The sequence below is a fragment of the Leopardus geoffroyi genome, chromosome C1 (genome assembly GCF_018350155.1).
Source record: "Leopardus geoffroyi isolate Oge1 chromosome C1, O.geoffroyi_Oge1_pat1.0, whole genome shotgun sequence".
Lineage (NCBI taxonomy): Eukaryota > Metazoa > Chordata > Mammalia > Carnivora > Felidae > Leopardus > Leopardus geoffroyi.
Genome location: NC_059328.1, coordinates 70,645,626 through 70,663,918, shown reverse-complemented (window position 1 = coordinate 70,663,918; position 18,293 = coordinate 70,645,626). Strand labels below are relative to the sequence as shown.

At 36.3% G+C, this 18,293-nt stretch overlaps 1 protein-coding gene across 5 annotated transcripts in view; it reads left to right on the top strand.

The window, feature by feature from the left end:
• TTLL7 (tubulin tyrosine ligase like 7) overlaps window positions 1-18,293 on the top strand; it is a 145,096-nt gene that overhangs the window by 107,332 nt on the left and 19,471 nt on the right. For all 5 annotated transcript variants that reach the window (XR_006712414.1, XR_006712415.1, XM_045478035.1 and 2 more), the window contains exon 19: window positions 8,156-8,316. Coding sequence is in view for 3 of the 5 variants with exons in the window: in XM_045478035.1 (XP_045333991.1) it covers window positions 8,156-8,316 (161 nt within the window). In the remaining 2 variants the exon portion in view is untranslated. The remainder of the gene's footprint in view (window positions 1-8,155; window positions 8,317-18,293) is intronic.

Genomic DNA, 18,293 nt, shown 5'->3' with positions numbered 1-18,293 from the left:
GCCTCTGTCCTTTACTTGGGGCAGGTAACTTTTCAGAATTTCTGAGATTTTTAACCTTAAGATTTGGAGGGTTTTTGTGAAGAAATGAGACATCATGCGAGAGGGTGTTCTGCCTTAGGAGGTATAAAATGCAGGCTGATTTTGTTTTCCTACTAAGGATCGTCATACCAGGCTGTTTCTCCAATGTGTTTTATTTAACAGTGCTTCCCCCTTATTCGCGGGGGATTCCGAGTCCCCTAGTGGATGCCTGAAAATGGGGATAGTACTGTATCCTGTAGATATTCTGTTGTTTCTCATACATATATACATACCACTGGTAAAGTTGAATTTATAAACTAGGCACAGTAGGGGATTAACAACAATAACTAATAATGAAATAGAATAATTATAACAATATGTTATAATAAAAGTTGTATAAATATGGTTTCTCTCTCTCTCAAAATATCATATTATACTGTACTCACCCTTCTTCTTGTGATGACGTGAGATGATAAAATGCCAACATGATGAGATAAAGTGAGGTGAATGCCGTAGTTATCGTGACGCAACGTTAGGCTACCATTGACCTTCTGAGACTACGTCCGAAGGAGTATCATTTGCTTCCGGACAGTGATTGGCCTCGGGTAACTGAAACTGTGGAAGGTGGAACTGCAGATACAGCGAGACTACTAAGAGTTCAGTTCTTCAGATGTAGAATTATTTTATGTAGAGTATGTGGAAATGAGGTATAAAAAATTGTCTGTTGGGTTGTAATATATTACCCATTTATTTGACCATCTGTTTGAAACCTGTGCTATTGCTTTTCAAAGCCAAAAACTGCATCCAAGAAAACAAAAAGAAACCTAGAATGTGGGTCAGCTGTTGAACGTAGAATTAGATATTATAAAACGTTACTTATTCATAAGGTCATGCACTTAACTAATTTACATCTAGATGTGGAGTAATCAGCTCTGTGCTTCTTTGGGCTGGGATGATAGTGATCATTGGAAGGCTGTGTCCTTTCAGTCTCCTGGGGAGCAGACATAAGACAGAGTTAGAAGTGAAAGAGATTCATAAGAGAAAACTCACAAGAAAGATAAAAGGGTAAGAAAGTTCAAGTAGATAGGACGGGCCTTCAGACTGCAGTATAGGTCTGACAGCTGTGAATGGAAGGCAAGAGGGTTGGGAGGAAGAACCTGAGACTAGTGAAGTTCTCAGAAAGCCTTGTAGCACTGGTGGGGAGGCAGAACAAGCACTGCCTGCTAGGCAGAAATGACGCCTCTCAGGTGTCCCAGCCATGCCCAACCATTTGGTTGGGGACAGTCAGAGGAGAGCATAAGCTTGAATGATGCAGTGGATCCTGAATGGGGAGGCTAACTCACTCTTGGAAGCAACTTGACCCAAATGGCACGTCTCCATGGCTGCCACAAAGGCTGCATGTCATGCAATTTAATTTGACAAACATTTATTGGTTGCCATTTTGTACGATTACTGTGCTAGGCACTACTGGGGATTTTGAGAGTTGTTCATTCATTCATTTAGTTACTTGCTCATTCTAACATGCATTCAACAATGTTAATTGAGGGACTATCATGTCCCAAGCACTGTATTCGCTGTGGAATGCATAATTTAAAGCTCTTAATTCTATTTATAGACCGTTGTTGAAATGTGTATCTCACTTTTTCTGTTCCAGGATCAAAGCATTTGCTGGTTGCTCATTAAAATGTTATAAAACTGTAAGATTAGAATCCTCATACACAAACTCTTTCACGTGCCTTATTTCAAATTTTCCTTATTGGATGTAAGCGTTAAAGGTCAAGAATGAGGGAATTAAATACTGAACAGAATCCTCACCAGGTGAAAATGGAAACAGCTAATCTTATTTAATATCATGTTGTGGTAACTCCACACTTGCATAATACAGCTTTCTGCCAAGAATGCAGCTGCTTTCTATAATTTGTAAGGAATATATGAGAAGTATGAAAATACTGCAGTGCTGGCGGGCTGTGAAGAATGCCAGATTTGCTGAGAAGCTTATTCTCTGACGTGATACCTAGGCATAAACCTAAGATTGGAGGATGAAGAGAAATAAGTAGTGATATTAAGGTTAGACCATATTTGCATTTATTTGGGGGTTCTGAGATCCTTGTTTGTCAAGTATTTCTTCTCTACATAGCAATTTCTTTTTAATACCTACTGTAGCTGCTGCTTTGTGCATTTTGATGTTATTATTTCCCATCTCTTTTTCATTTGAGCCGACATAGATGCTGCACGGAGCTGTTCGTGTTGCATCAGCAAAAGTGCCTTTCCCCCATAGCCATGGCTGCTGCATGCATCATTAGTACGGCATGTAGTGATTTTAATGTTATTTCTAAACCTCCCTCACCTCATGCCATTATTTTAATTTAGAACCAACTGTTCAGCCATATGGAGCAGTTTGTCATTCAACATCTGTATGTTCTTGCAAAATATGAATTTGTGTGCTCTATGCCTTCAATGTGCTATATTTCATATGGAAAAGACAAATCTTTTCATTTTATTAATGTTTTCATTGACTGAATCTCCTATTTATTTTTTCCCTTGGAGAGCTTAATGTTAGATCGGGGTGCTTTTAAAAGTCACAATGTCAGGAAATGCATACCTGTATTCTATAACTTAGCCTCACTTGAGTCCACAGATAAACACAAAGGGCAACTTGCTGACCATTTGTTTTTGTGTTTCACAAATCATTCATCTACCATTTTGTTCTAACACCAAAACACCCAGATATCCAAAATAGCATTGCAGATAGAACTGGCACTAATTTACTTCTTTCCAGTCTGATTTCTTGCCTGTCTGCCCTCTGCCTTCCTAAGATTATTCAGTGGATGTTTTGCTAAAGGTGCAGTCACTGTCTTGCCATCTGTGAGCCTCTTAAGCAGACTAGACCCTTCACCATGGCCCTGATAGAGGGCGTGCCTGGGCAGCCTTCTTTATGTACAGTAACCCAACCCATTTTCCCAAGTATCACTTGATTAGAGGCAAATCTGAATCTAAGAAGTAACAATTTGATTCTCTTGTAGAGTTTGCTGTTCACACCTGGGCAGATCAAATTAGTTGTGAGGCAGTGTTGGGTAGTGCTTCCCCAGAAGTTCTGGCTACAGAACTGTCCATTTACTAGCTGTGTAATCTTGGTGAAGTTATTTACCTGCTCCATGCCAGAGTTTTCTCATCCATAAAATGAGATCCAGAAGTGTTCTCAGAACAAAAAAATGTCCAGGGTGCCTGGGTGGCTCAGTCAGTTAGGCTCCAACTTTTGATACTGGCTCAGGTCATGGTCTTGCAATTGTTGAGACTGAACCCCGCATCCGGCTCCACACTGAGAGGAGCCCACTTGGGATTCTCTTTCTCCCTCTCTCTGCCCCTTCCCCACTGGCACCCCCTCTCAAAATAAATAAACAAAAAAATAAATGAAAAATTTTCATAACCGTTAGGCAGCAAAACTTAACCTACTTGAATTCATTTGATGACAATGACTTGACAGGAAGGTATGTGTTATTTTTGTCTCATGTCTTGGTTTGAATATTCATATATTTTCCTGCAGAAATAGAAATATTTATGATTATGGAATCTAGCCTCGTGATTTTTTGGAAAAGGATTGTGGATCAATTTGTACCTACTTTATGTTTTTGTTCTGAGGATTAAGTGAATTGTTCTATGTAAAAGTGTTTAGAACAGTCCCTGGTTCACAGTGAGGTCTATAGGAAGCTCTCAAAAAGTGTGAGCTCTGATTTTTACCATGTCTGCATAGGTTTCACTTTGATGCAAGGAACAGTTTCACTAAGATAAACACCTATTGAGTGCTAGACCTATCTTCAGTCTTGAGGACATGATACGTTTTTTACCAAGATGGGCATAATGCCTCCCTTTATATGGATTAACAGTCTGTATTAATGGAACAGGAAATTAAAATAAAGCAAGGTAGTTATTAATAGAGGAGGAACCAGGGATTAAGGGATCATAGTTTAATGGCAGGTAAAGTTGTCCCTGAGTAGGTTCGCCAGGTGAATAGATAAGGAAGACTGTTCCAAGCTGAGGAAAGAGTGCATATGAAGGCTCAGAGGGAAGATGAAGGGATTCAGGTACTTGTCCCCTCGGTTTACATGCCCTCGTGCCCTCCAAATTACAAGTCTCCCTAACCCCCTCCTTTCTCCAAGAGCAGAGAGCTTGCCTCCTTTAAAATTGAGGGCAGGGACACCTGGGTGGCTCAGTCGATTCTTGATTTCAGCTCAGGTCATGATCCCACGGGTCGTGGGTTTGAGCCCCGCATCAGGCTCTGCACTGACATCGCAGAGCCTGTTTGGGATTCTCTGTTTCTCTCTCTCTCTGCCCCTCCCCCACTCGCCCTTTATCTCTCTCCCAAAATAAGTAAATAAACATTAAAATAAAATAAGATAAAATAAAATAAAATAAAATAAAATAAAATAAAATAAAATAAAATAAAAATAGGGCAAAGAGAAGCACAGTAGAATGTATGTTCCCAGTGGGCTGCTCAGGAAAAGAAGGAGCAAGTTCCTGGGTTGCCTAGACCATGCTAGTCTCATGATTCTGGGAAATCATTCAGGCAGAGATACTTGATGGGGTGCAAGAGGCCTAGCAAATGTATTCATCTCTCCATTTTGGAGGAAACATTAGGAGTAGAGCACAAGCATTCACCACCCCTAATTCCCTAGCTGCTTTCTGAAGTTGCCTTCAGTCATGTGTGGGCTAGGATATTAGATGATCATGGTTTTAAAATTCCCTCTAAACTAAGACTAAAACATGTACAGAGCAGTGGCCAAGAGGGTCTCCACTAAATAATGCACCTAGTATAGTGCTTAGTATAGAGCAGGCAGGCTCTTCTCTTTGGTTCCTATGCGTTGTGTGCATTTTACCATAAAATGTATTAAAAAAGAAATAAACAAATAACTTATAATCTCAAATGCTTTAAAGTTGAATAGCTATTTATTAATAGAATATGAAATTAACGTTAGCATGGCTGCTTTTTAAATTTGTCCTGTGTTATGACTTTTGGCCTGTTATTACTCACTAATACATAGAAAGTAGAAAGGAAAATTTACTGAAATTTATCATTTACTGCTAGTGTGGATTCTTCCATCACATCAGTCATGAGTACTGCTTTCTACATTAAAAAAATATAGAGTTTGGGGTGCCTGGGTGGCTCAGTTGGTTAAGTGTCTGACTTCAGCTCCGGTCGTGATCTTGTGTTCGTGAGTTTGAGCTCACAACGGTCTCTCTGCTGTCAGTGTGGAGTCCACTTCAGATTCTCTGTCTCCTCTTTCTGCTCCTCCCCTGCTTGCTCTCTCAAAAATAAATAACATTAAAAAATATACATATGAGTGAAACTAATAGCTTAAATGAAAATTGTAAAAAATAAAAGGTATTAATCAACACACATATCAGTATTATTGTGAATAATTCATATTAAAATTTTAAAAAAATACTTCTTAATTATTAAGCATTTGTTATCTGTAATAACGAGCTTTTCCAGGACAATTTATTCCCCAGGCGACTTTATTACAGATTGCATTCTCTCTCCTTATTCGCTGCCCCTTCATTTGACATACCCTTAACCTGCAGTGGGAGTTGCAAATACTGTTTCCACTTCATGATGAACAGGAAGGGAAGGCATGAGGCTCACACAATTCATCATGAGAAGTTGGAGTCGACCTTCTTCTCTAAAGTGTTTTGAAAGTTTTTTACTAAATTGATTTTAAACAGATATTTATTCTACATTTGCCTTCTCAGAGAGAACTAGCATCACTTCTTTAAATATGGTTGTTTTAAAGACAGGCAAATTAAATTCTTCCTCTATCTGCCTCCAGTTCTCTCTACATTTGTGCCAATTGAGGGAAATCTGTCTTCCTTCAGCCTTGATGTTTGCAAGCTTCTTTCTCTTCTCACCACTCACTCACATACTTCCAGGCAGTTCCTTCAATTAGATAAATAAAATAAAAAGTAAAAGTCTTGAATAACTGTTTGAATAACTGTATTTGTTGGTGCTTCCTATTTTTTTTTAAGACTTTTCATTGGAAATACTTCATTGTGTAATTATTAAATAGATGTGAACTGGGCAAAGTCAATTTTTGGGTTTACAAATTTTTTTAGAACCTCTAGGATTTCAGTTGTCCAGAATTAGATTAATCATAGTTCCTATTTCATGATACTCTCTCATTAATGGTCTGTATATGACCTGCTTTTATTTAGTGTTTGTAAGGTCACTGTCCCGTTTGTGACCCCCACATCTAAAACAAAACTTATGTTCCTGGCAGTGACCTGTTATTCAATCACATGACTCTACTCCATTCCCCTGGACATCCTCCCCATATCTCAGGGAGCCATTTTCTTGAATTCATGATTTATTACTTCTTTACTTTCTTTCTTTATAAATTCTTATTTGTCTATCTTTATTCCCCATAAGTATTTTTAATATTAGTTGTTTTTACTTCTATTAAAGGGGTTTCATACTGTATATTATAATCCCAGGTTTGCATTTTTAAAAATGTACTATTATATTACTAGGATGCTCAGTGTTTTGCGTGTTGTTGTATTTCACTCATTTTGATTATTGTATAATAGTTCACTGGAATGAGGGTATCAGTTTATTTGTTCAGTCTCCCATTGAAGGACAATTAGGATGTTCCCAGCTGTTTGCAATTGTGAACAGCTGTTAGAACATTCTTGTACATGCCTCTTGTTTTTAACCTCTGAGAGGATTTCTCTTAGGACCAACGTTGCTGGGTTATAGGGTATATGAATTTTTAACTTTAGGAGATAATGCCAAGCCATTTTTGAGTGACAGCACCAATTGCTACTCCCACCAAAAGTGTCTAAGAGACCCTGCACGTCCCTGTTTCTCCAGCACTTGGTATTGTCAGACTTTGAATTTTTGTCAGTTAAATGGACATGAAGAGATATCTTATGGTTTTAATTTTTGTTTCTTATGTTTATTGGGCAAATTTATTCCCTCTTTTGTGAAATTCCAGTCCATGTATTTTTGTGCATTTTTTTCTAAGTTGGTGGTGTTTATGTTAACAATTTGTTAGGCATTCATTATGTATTTCTGATATTAATCTTTTGTTGGAGGTATATATTTTAAATCTATTTTCCCAGTTTGTAACTTGATCCTTTATTTTCTTGAATGTATTTTTTGATGGCCAGAAGTTCTTAATTTTAATATAATCAATCTATTATCCTTTTATGACCCACACTTTTTTGTGAGTTAAAGTAATCTTTTTTTAACCTAAGGACTAAAAGATATTCACCAATGCTTTTCACTAAGATATTTAGTGGTTTATTTTTATTTTATTTTTATTTTTTAAATTTATTTTATTTTATTTTATTTTTAATATAATTTATTGTCAAATTGGCTAACATACAGTGTGTAAAATATGCTCTTGTTTTTTGGGATAGATTCCCTGGTTCATCGCCTACATACAACACCTAGTGCTCATCCCAAAAAGTGCCCTCCTCAATGCCCATCACCCATTTTCCCCCCTCTCTCCCACCCCCTTCCACCCTCAGGTTGTTCTCTGTATTTAAGAGTTTATTATGGTTTGCCTCCCTCCCTCTCTGTTTGTAACTATATTTTCCCCTTCCCTTCCCCCATGGTCTTCTGTTAAGTTTCTCAAGATCCACAAATGAGTGAAAACATATGATATCTGTCCTTCTCTGACTGACTTATTTCACTCGGTATAATACCTTCCAGTTCCAGCCATGTTGCTACAGATGACATGATTTAATTCTTTCGTAATGGTTTATTTTTTAAACTTAAGACTCTAATCCCTCTAGAGCTGATTTCTTAAATCGAGTGAATGAGGATTCAGCTTTATTTTTTAAGTAAAGCTTACTATTTTTCAATCTCCATTTATTGATTTAATTTGCATTTAACTTAAATTTTAACTTCAAACTTAATCTCTTCTTACTCCAATGGTCTGATTTGCCACCTGTGGCATACACCAAACTTACATAAATGCATGGGATTTTTACTCTATGCTGTTGTTTAATGAATTAGTGTGTGTGTGTGTGTGTGTGTGTGTGTGTGTGTATTTATGCTTGAATTACATATATTCATCTTAGAATTTTAGACACACACTTACACACTTAGATTTTGAAATAACTTTGGTTTTTCCACTAGGTTTTGGACATAGTAAAAACAAGTATCCGTACAATTCTTCCACGCATCTGGAAGGTACCTGATGTCGAGGAAGTAAATTTATATCGGATTTTCAATAGGGTTTTTAATCGCTTACTCTGGAGTCATGGTCAAGGACTGTGGAACTGTTTCTGTGATTCAGGGTAAGTTCTAAATTATCTTTTATTATTGTTACTTTTAACATTTTATTATTTGGTTAGAGGAAGGCCAATAAAATGGTTGAATTTCCATAATGATCTCTTAAAATATGGATATTTTTTACTGCATATAATTTTTTTTGTACTCAGCTGTAGTTTATAGCAGTTGAACTGATTTAGATGAGATAATGAATATGAACATAACACCTAACTAAATTGAATTCAATGGAAAGAAAGTAGTCTTAATGAAAAATCTCAATTACGAATCAATATTCTTAATGTTCTTCTGCTCTTTCCTTCGTACAACAGACTTCCAAAATATGGCTACCGTCCCTCTCCAAAATTTCAGTCCTGCCAAAGCTATTGTGATTCATTGTTTCTTTAGCCTTAAGATAATTTAAAATCAAACATTCCCTACCTCTTTTTCAATTAGAAAGGGCTACCTTTCTGGCCTTCCCTTAATCCCTTTGTTATGCAGGTTTGATATTTTAGGGGCTTCTGCATCTTCCATTGTTTACTAAATCCTGTTAGTTTTTCTGTCACATTCCCATGGGGCTACTTTCTTTTTCATTGTTCTTAGCTATTGTTAAGTACTTATTACCGTGTTGAATACTTTTGGAGATACAGAGTTGAATTCCCCACAGATCCCCGCAAGACTCTTAAAAATGATAATAGCTAAAGCTATACTACTTACTGTATGCCAGGCATTGTTCTAAACACTTTATGTATAATGAGTGATTTAATCCTCATAACAGGTTCTATGATTTATCACCATTTTATAGACAAGGAAACTGAGGCACAGATAGGTGCTAAGGACCTAGTGCAACTGGGATTTGGCCTCAAGGAACCTGGCCCAAGAATTTATGGTCTTAACCAATAAGCTTTGTTGCCTCTAGTAGACAAAAGAAGAGATATAAAAAAGTAATGATTATAAAAGAGACATAAAGTGTTCTAGCCATTTATAGAAACGCTAGGTAAGATTAGTAGATTTCTAGACATTTTTGCCTCTAGTTTTTTGTTTCCCATATCCATCCTACTGTCAGGGGTCATTTCCTAAAATCTGTAGTGAGTTCCCTCATTTATCATTAAAGTCTAGAGTTTTTATCTAGAGACACAACACTCTCTAATATGCTGATTCTTTCTTATTTCTCTAGTCCTCTTTGTCATTACTTTTCCACTTAAAGCTTGTGCCAGAAAAACAAGCTCGTTATTTTCAAATACCTTTAAAATGTTTTCTTTTCTTCATCGGAGCTTTTGGTGTCCTTAAGTGTCTGACCGGGCTGCTTTCCACAACCCTATCCCTCCAATTCCCTTTGCATTATTTAAATTCCATGTAAAGACCCAGCCTGTACTTCCTTTTTGGTAAAATCATAACAGCCTATTGTAGTCTGAAATGATGTCTGAATGTCCTCCATTTAAATATTCTGGTCATCTAGTACTGATTCATTCATATCATTTGCAGACTTACTCTCACTACTATCTCCTCAGTAGCCATTCACAACAGGAAGACTTTCTAAGGTGCTCTGGGTTTGGGTAAAACCTGAGAGTAATCTTGGCTATAAATTATTTCCTCAGAGAGTTAAGGGGAATATTTGAACTATGCTCTATGGCCTGTTAGTTGTTGCCTCTTTGTAGAAGTTCTCTCAATCTAGACTCACAGTTGGAATGTTTTTGTTTTTGTTTTTTTTCTGTTTGTTGATCCATTGGTTGGAATGCTACATATGAATCCCAGCTATTTTTCACCAGGGAAAACAGTCAGACAGTCTGCTACTGAAACTAGTGCTGGTAGCTTTGAGTTCATGAGATAATCTCCAACTCCAGACCCTAAAGATGCCCATCAAGTGGTTCTTCTTTGCCTCTAGGGCTCCTCTTCCCTGAACTAGTTTGGTAAAATATTAATTGATTCAGAATCTTTTTCTCTTGTGTTTTGCACAATACTCCCCTTAAATTTCTCTGGTGGTATCTATTATTATTGGTATTGATGATGAGAGTTAACAACATTTATTGAAGACTTACTAAAAGCCTGACGTTGTTTTACATATTAAATAGTCTTATAGTTGCCACTTTAGTGTTTTGAGTAAATTATTATTGTTATTCTCATTGTATAGATGAGGAAATTAACGCATAGAGAGAGCATGTAGTTTATCCAGGTTCTTATAGTAACTAGGTGAGCATGGATTTAAACCCAGGTTGTCTGAGACAAGAGCCCAAGCTCCTAGCTGTGTTTTTCACTGATTCCCTTCAAAGCAGCATTCCCAGTGGTTGCCAGACTTGCTTGATTGCAAGTCCCATAGCCTTAGTCAGATCCCCAGCCCCACCACATCTGGGCAAATAGAGCAGGAGTAGCTTTGAGCCCAATTTGACCTCCATACTCCATCCATTTCTTTAAAATTTTGGCGGTTTGTAGAGGTGAGTTTAACACTGGGTTTTATTTTGCAGCCTTACCAATGGGTTTCTTAGGCTTCCTCAATTTCATGAAGTCACACAGCATTGTGTTTGATTCACAGGTTAGACCCAGAGTAGTGTTAGTAATCCTTTGAGTCATGTTTAGTCAATGCATACTCCTTTAACGTTTGGCCTAACAGCCCAATAGTCAAGGCAAAAATCTACTCTAAACTCAGTTCTAAGAGAATGATTTTAATAAAAGCACAACTGTCATTCACAGTTAGGTGTAAAATCTTGGAAAAATATAATTCAAATAAGTCTGGGCCACCTTGATTCTTTCCTCTGCCCATCAACACCCCAATAACAAAGCAAAATAAATAAACCACTCCCTGTCCACATCCAGACACATCAAAGAATATCGTAGGAACCTTTGTGGCAGGTTTCCCTAGAGTTGGCCCAGAAGTTTTACTGATGCACCAAATAGAAAACACCCTTATCCCTCTTTCTTACTTTTCCAGGCTGCTAAAGCCCATGCTCAGTGACCCTTGTTGTTACATGGAACCTTCTCTTGTTATCACATGATGCCCCACATTCTGAATGTGTTCTCTGTAGGGGAATAGCTCTTAGAATTTTCATGAATAAAATTATCTGCCATGTTTTGCTGGGATAGAGGAAGTCTTGGTACTGTGGACTCAAACTCAGGTCTGAGAGCTCATGAAAGGTAGCCAAAGGATGTAACATTTCAGCTGAGACTTGTAGGAAGAGGAAGAATAGTTTTCCAGGTAAAACAAAAAAGAGGAGGCAGGGGGAGGTATGGGAGAAGAAATGTATTGTTTGGAAAAGCCTTTTCTCCACTCAAAACTATGATCTGTATACCCCAAAGAAAGAGAATCTGTTTGGACCTGTTAGCCAAAGGCATTTTCTAGTGGAAGTTTTTCATGGAAAAGCTTTTTCTCTTAGAATCTTCAGGCAAGAAGAAATGATAAGGAGTATTCTAAGCAGTCTGCTTTCAGGCTGAATTATATGCCTACTTAAAAATATATGCATAACATATAGACTAAAAATGACATGAATCTTCCTGTTCTCATATCACTTTCAATTGAATGTGTTGTTGTTAGTACTTTTCAGCTCAATTGTTGCTGTTTATTCCGTTGGTATAGGCCAGTTTTTGTTTTGTTTTGTTTTTATTTTCCTTTCTCCTTTCTGCTACTTAACTTTGGTCCACTCAGTCATCCATTCCGACTTCTATTAGAGAAGGAGAAAAAAGATGAATCAGTTTTACTTTTTAGATAACTACTTTATTAAATATTTTGATGAGAAAGTTGGTGAAAAATATTGGATTGCTGGATAATTAGAGGCTTTTCAAGTCTCTGGATTTCATTAATACCTCCCCTTTATTGCCAGAAGTATTCAGTATTCTGTATCTTATTGTTATATTACTAAAAATGGTTGTTTAAAGTTGTTTCCTGTTATGTATCTCTGAGCATTAGGGAGTACCAAACAAATTTTTAACCAGTTAATTTTTCTTTCTCAATTTATGGATTTTGGCTCTTCTGTTTTTCGGAAGTTAGATACAGAAAAAAGGCAGATAAGACCTTGGGTTCTTTAAAAAGGAACTGGTATTATAACTTATTTTTACATCCTTTCACCTTCTTATTTCTATATGCCTCTATATGCCAGGTGTAGTGGATAGAAGGTGGGGGACATAGTTCTAACATACTCGGTTTGAAAGATAGGTTTCCTTTGTGCAGAGAAAGTTAGCCTAGTACCAAATGAAGCAATTCCTACCCATTTTCTTTTTTTCTTTATGAACACTGGTGCGCTGACACTTAAATATGAATTAATAGAGTAGAATGTGGTCTTTGGCCTGTGGTGGTGAACATACACAACAAAAATTGGTAAAAGACTTTGATCCACATATTTATTTTAAATATTTAAGGAAGAATGAGAGATTGAGAAGCCAGAGCTGGTGATATTATAACTTATATAATATTCAGACTGTTCCATCAAATTCGAGTGTTATAGAAAAAGCTCTTTTTACCTTGCTTCCATTTTATTTGTTCTTTTCTTACCTCTCTATACTCCAAATCAGGAAAAGAAAAATTGCCATGATGTGTGTAACTTGATAGTGGATCTAATCAAATGGCTCCAAAGGATCAAAATAAAAATATATCCAAATTAAGAGAAGAGGATGTAGCAATACTCAGAATTTCAGTGGAGAGAAAAGTCCTAAGCAGACAGTCGTAACACAGGATGTTTTCCTGAATGTATTTGTATTTATATGAAATTTTATTTATCTGGGCCTAAACATGTAGGACTTTGAAATTAAGACATATTAATTATAAACACATTCTCTAATTAATTGGTATTCTCCAATATTTTTCTTGATCAAATTAGGTTAAGTCAATTGCACACACACACACACACACACAGGTATATATGGGTATATACAAACATGTATGTGTTATATCTAGTTTTTCTTATATTTAGTAATAAATTAAAACTTATTTTAAAAGTTAATTTAGCTAGCACATTACTGCTTCTTGAATGCAATAACTTTCTTAAAATAATAAAAACAGTATTATATTTAGTCCTGAACATCTCAGAATATGGAAGAAAATTTATTCCTTTCAGTCTATTCATTTGAATCTCATTCCTTTTAAGAAAACCTGTCATTCACTGATGACATGCTATCTTTTTAGGACCACATTTCTCCCCAAAAAATAAAAAGTAGCCTTTCTGCTAAAAAAATGCCTTTCTGAGTTTTTAAAGCATTTTTGAAAATTCCGAAGATATCAAATATCCACAGAAAATTGAAAATGGAGTCTTTGAATTTCCCACTGGGAAGTAAATTTCTTCAGAAAAATATTTTCCTTAATATTTTTTTCTTTCTGAAAATCTACTGTTTTCTTTCTCTGAGGGTTAAGCGAGTTGGTTTATGTAAAACGAGACCTGAACCATTACCAAGTCTCAAATAAAACTTTCCCCTTGAGGCTTAAAAAGAGTTTCATTTACACTAAGGAAATAAATCTCTTTCTCTCTCTCTGTGTGTCTCTCTCTCTGTGGTGGTGGGGTGGGTGATGAGGTGTTTCCTGATTGGGATCATCATGGTAAATTTAGAATTGTAAGTATATTTATATATATTTGTGTACCTGCGTGTGCATAGACACACACACACACACACACACACACACACACACACACATTAAGTTTACCAAGAAAGTGTGTACTACTACCTGCTTTGGGATAAGTTGAGTGCATGAAAGGAGGAAGAACACTATGTTTCAGATTTCAGTCAGGCAGTATTCATTGAGATACCATTACTTCTAGAATAGAGAAACTGTGCTCTAGAAATATATATTTCTATCATATATAATTGATATTTCAGAAATTGATATTTCAGAAATAATGATATTTCTATCATATATAATTACATCTGAAAGGGTTTTGAAAGGAGTGGTCATAGTCAAAGGGTTAATTTACATGTTCCTAGCACAGAGACCACAAATGAAATCACAGCAAATTTTAAATTCTTTTGTGGGATCATTATTTTTTTCTATTTTTTCATCTTTTATTTTTTCCCCCTTTTTAAAAAAAAATAAATTTTAGTTAGCATACAGTGCAATATTGGTTTCAGGAGTAGAATTCAGTGATTCATCACTTACATACAACACCCAGTGCTCATCACAAGTGCTCTCCTTAGTACCCATCACCTTTCTAGCCCATGCCCCACCCACTTCCCCCCATCAACACATAGTTTGTTCTCTGTCATTAAAAATCTCTTGTGGTTTGTTTCCCTCTCTTCTCTTCCCCACCTCCCCTTCTCATATGTTCATCTGTTTTGTCTCTTAAATTCCACATATGAATGAAATTTGTCTTTCTCTGATTGACTTATTTCACTTAGCATAATACATTCTAGCTCTATCCATGTCATTGCCAATAGCAAGATTTCTTTCATTTTGATATCTGAGTAATATTCCATTATATATATGTATGTATATGTAATATTCCATATACATATATGTATGTGTATATATATATATATATATATGTATATATATATATATATATATCACATCTTCTTTATCCATTCCTCAGTTCATCAATTGATGGACATTTGGACTCTCCATAGTTTGGCTATTGTTGATCATGCTGCTATCAACATTGGAGTGCATGTACCCCTTTAAATATGTATTTTTGTATCCTCTGGGAAAGTACCTAATAGTGCAATTGCTGGATCCTAAGGTAGTTCTATTTTTAGTTTCTTGAAGAATCTCCATACTACTCTCCAGAGTGGCTGCACAAGTTTGCATTCCCACCAGCACTGCAAGAGGATTCCCCTTTCTCTGCATCCTTTCCCACACCTGTAGTTTCTTGTGTTGTTAATTTTAGCCATTCTAACAGATGTGAGGTGGTATATCATCATGGTTTTGATTTGTGTTTCCCTGATGATGAGTGATCTTGAGTATCTTTTCATGTGTCTGTTAGTCATCTGGATGTCTTCTTTGAGAAAGTGTCTATTCATGTCTTCTGCCCATTTCTTAACTGGGTTATTTGTTTTTTGGGTGTTGAGTTTGATAAGTTCTTTATAGATTTTGGATACTAACCCTTTATCAGATATTTTGTTTGCAAATATCTTCCCCCATTCTTTGGGCTGTCTTTTAATTTTGTTGATTGTTTCTTTCACTGTGCAAAAGCTTTTTACCTTGAAGACTCAAGTAGTTTGTGTTTGTTGTTGTTTCCCTTGCCTTCAGCAACCTGTCTAGTAAGAAGTTGCTGCAGCCGAGGTCAAAGAGGTTGTTGCCTGTTTTCTCCTCTAGGACTTTGATGGTTTCCTGACTCACATTTAGGTCTTTCTTCCATTTTGAATTTATTTTTGTGTATGGTGTGAGAAAGTGGTACAGTTTCATTCTTCTGCATGTTGTCGTCCAGTTTTCCCGACACCATTTGTTGAAAAGACCGTCTTTTTTTCCATTGGATATTCTGTCCAACTTTGTCAAAGATTAGTTGACCATATAGTTTCTGTTCTGTTCCATTGATCTATGTGTCTGTTTTTGTACCAGTACCATATTGTCTTGATGACTGCAGCTTTGTAATATAGCTTGAAATTCAGAATTGTGATTCCTCAAGTTTTTTGTTTTTTGGTTGTTTTCAACATTTGGTTATTTGGGGTCTTTTCTGGTTCCATACAAATTTTAGGACTGTTTGTTCCAACTCAGTGAAAAATGCTGGTGGTATTCTGATAGGGATTGCATTAAATGGGTAGATTGATGGGTGCCTGGGTGGCTCAGTCGGTTAAGCATCTGACTTAGGCTCAGGTTATGATCTCGGGGTTTATGGGTTCGAGCTCCATGTCGGGCTCTGTGCTGACAGCTCAGAGCCTGGAGCCTGCTTTGGATTCTGTGTCTCGCCCTCTCTCTGCCCCTTTCATGCTCATGCTCTGTCTCTCTCTGTCTCCCAATGACAAATAAACACTAAAAAAAAAAAAATTTTTTAATGGGTAGATTGCTTTGGGTAGTATAGACATTTTAACAATATTTGTTCTTCCAATCCATGACTATGGAATGCTTTTCCATTTTTTTGTGTCTTCTTCAATTTCTTTTATGTGTGTTCTGTGGTTTTCAGAGTATAGATCTTTTATCTCTTTAGTTAGATATATTCCTAGGTATCTATTGTTTTTGGTGCAATTACAAATGGGATCAATTCCTTGATTTCTTTTTCTGCTGCTTTGTTATTGGTGTATAAAAATGTAACAGATTTATTCACGTTGATTTTATATCCTGCAACTTTACTGAATTCTTGTTTTCGTTCCAGCACTTTTTTCTGCAGTTGAACTTTCAGGTTTTCTGCATAGAGTATCATGTTGTCTGCAAATAGTGAAAGTTTGACTTCTTCCTTGCTTATTTGGTTGCTTTTATTTCTTTTTGTTGTGTGATGCCAGTACTGTGTTAAATAGTAACGATGAGAGTGGACATACTTGTTCCTGACCATAGGGAAAAGACTCTCAGTTTTTCCCCGTTGACAATGATATTAGCGGTGGTTCTTTTGTATATGGCCTTTATGATGTTGAATTATGTTCCATCTATCCCTAATTTATTGAGGGTTTTTATCAAGAATGGATGCTGTATTTTGTCAAATGCTTTTTCTGCATCTATTGACAGGATCGTGTGGTTCTTATCATTTCTTTTATTAATGTGGTATATCACATTGATTGATTTGTGAATATTGAACCAGCCATACAGCCCATGAATAAATCCCCCTTGATCATGGTGAATAATTCTTTTAATGTACTATTGAATTTGATTTGCTAATATTTTGTTGGGAATTTTTGCATCCATGTTCTTCAGGGATATTGGCCGGTAATTCCCCTTTTTAGTGGGGTCTTTGTCTGATTTTGCATTCAAGATAATGCTAGCTTTGTAGAATGAGTTTGGAAGATTTCTTTCCATTTCTATTTTTTGGAAAAGTTTGAGAAGAACATATATTTCCTCTTCATTAAATGTCTGGTAGAATTCCCCAGTCCTCCCCCAGGACTCTCGTTGGGAGATTTAAAAAAAAAAAAAAAAATTCTTTTTAATGTTTATTTATTTTTGATAGAGAGAGAGAGTGAGAGAGAGAGAGAGAGAGAGAGAGCATGAGTGGGGGAGGGGTAGAGAGAGAGGGAGACCCAGAATTCAAAGCAGGCTCCAGGCTCTGAGTTGTCAGCACAGAGCCCGATGAGGGGCCTGAACTCATGGAGTGCGAGATCATGGCCTGAGCCAAAGTCGGACACTCAACTGACTAGAGCCACCCAGGCGCCCCTCTTGTTGATTTACTGATTCAAATTATTTGCCAGTTATGGACCTGTTCAAATTTTCTGTTTCTTCCTGTTTCAGTTTTGGTAGTGTGTTTCTAGGAATTTGTCCATTTCTTCCAGATTGCCCAGTTTGTTTACATATAATTTTTCATAATATTCTCTTACAATTGTTTGTATTTCTGTGGCATTGGTTCCTCTTGCATTCATGATTTTATCTATTTGGTTCCTCTCTCTTTAGTTTTTGATAAGTCTGACTAGGGGTTTATCAATTTTGTTTACTCTTTAAAAAAACTAGCTTTTAGTTTCATTGATTTGTTCTACTGTTTTTGTTTGTTTCTATATCATTTATTTCTGCTCTAATCTTTATTAAATATCCCTTCTTCTGCTGGCTTTAGGCTTTATTTGCTGTTCTTTTTCTAGCTCCTTTAGGTGTAAGGTTAGGTTGTGTATTTGGGACCTTTCTTGCTTCTTAGATAGGCCTGAATTACAGTGTACTCTTCTCTTAAGACTGTCTTTGCTGTATCCCAAAAGATTTGGACTGCCATGTTTTCATTTTCATTTGTATTTTTATATTTCTTCTTTAATTTCCTGGTTAACCCATTCATTCTTTTTAGAATGTTCTTTAACTTCCATGTATTTGAGGGCTTTCCAAATTTTTTCTTGTGGTTGATTTCAAGTTTCATAGCATTGTGATCTGAAAATATGCATGGTATGATCTCCGTCTTTTTGTATCTGTTGAGGGCTGATTTGTGACCCACTATGTGATCTATTCTGGACAGTGTTTCATGTGCACTGGAGAAGA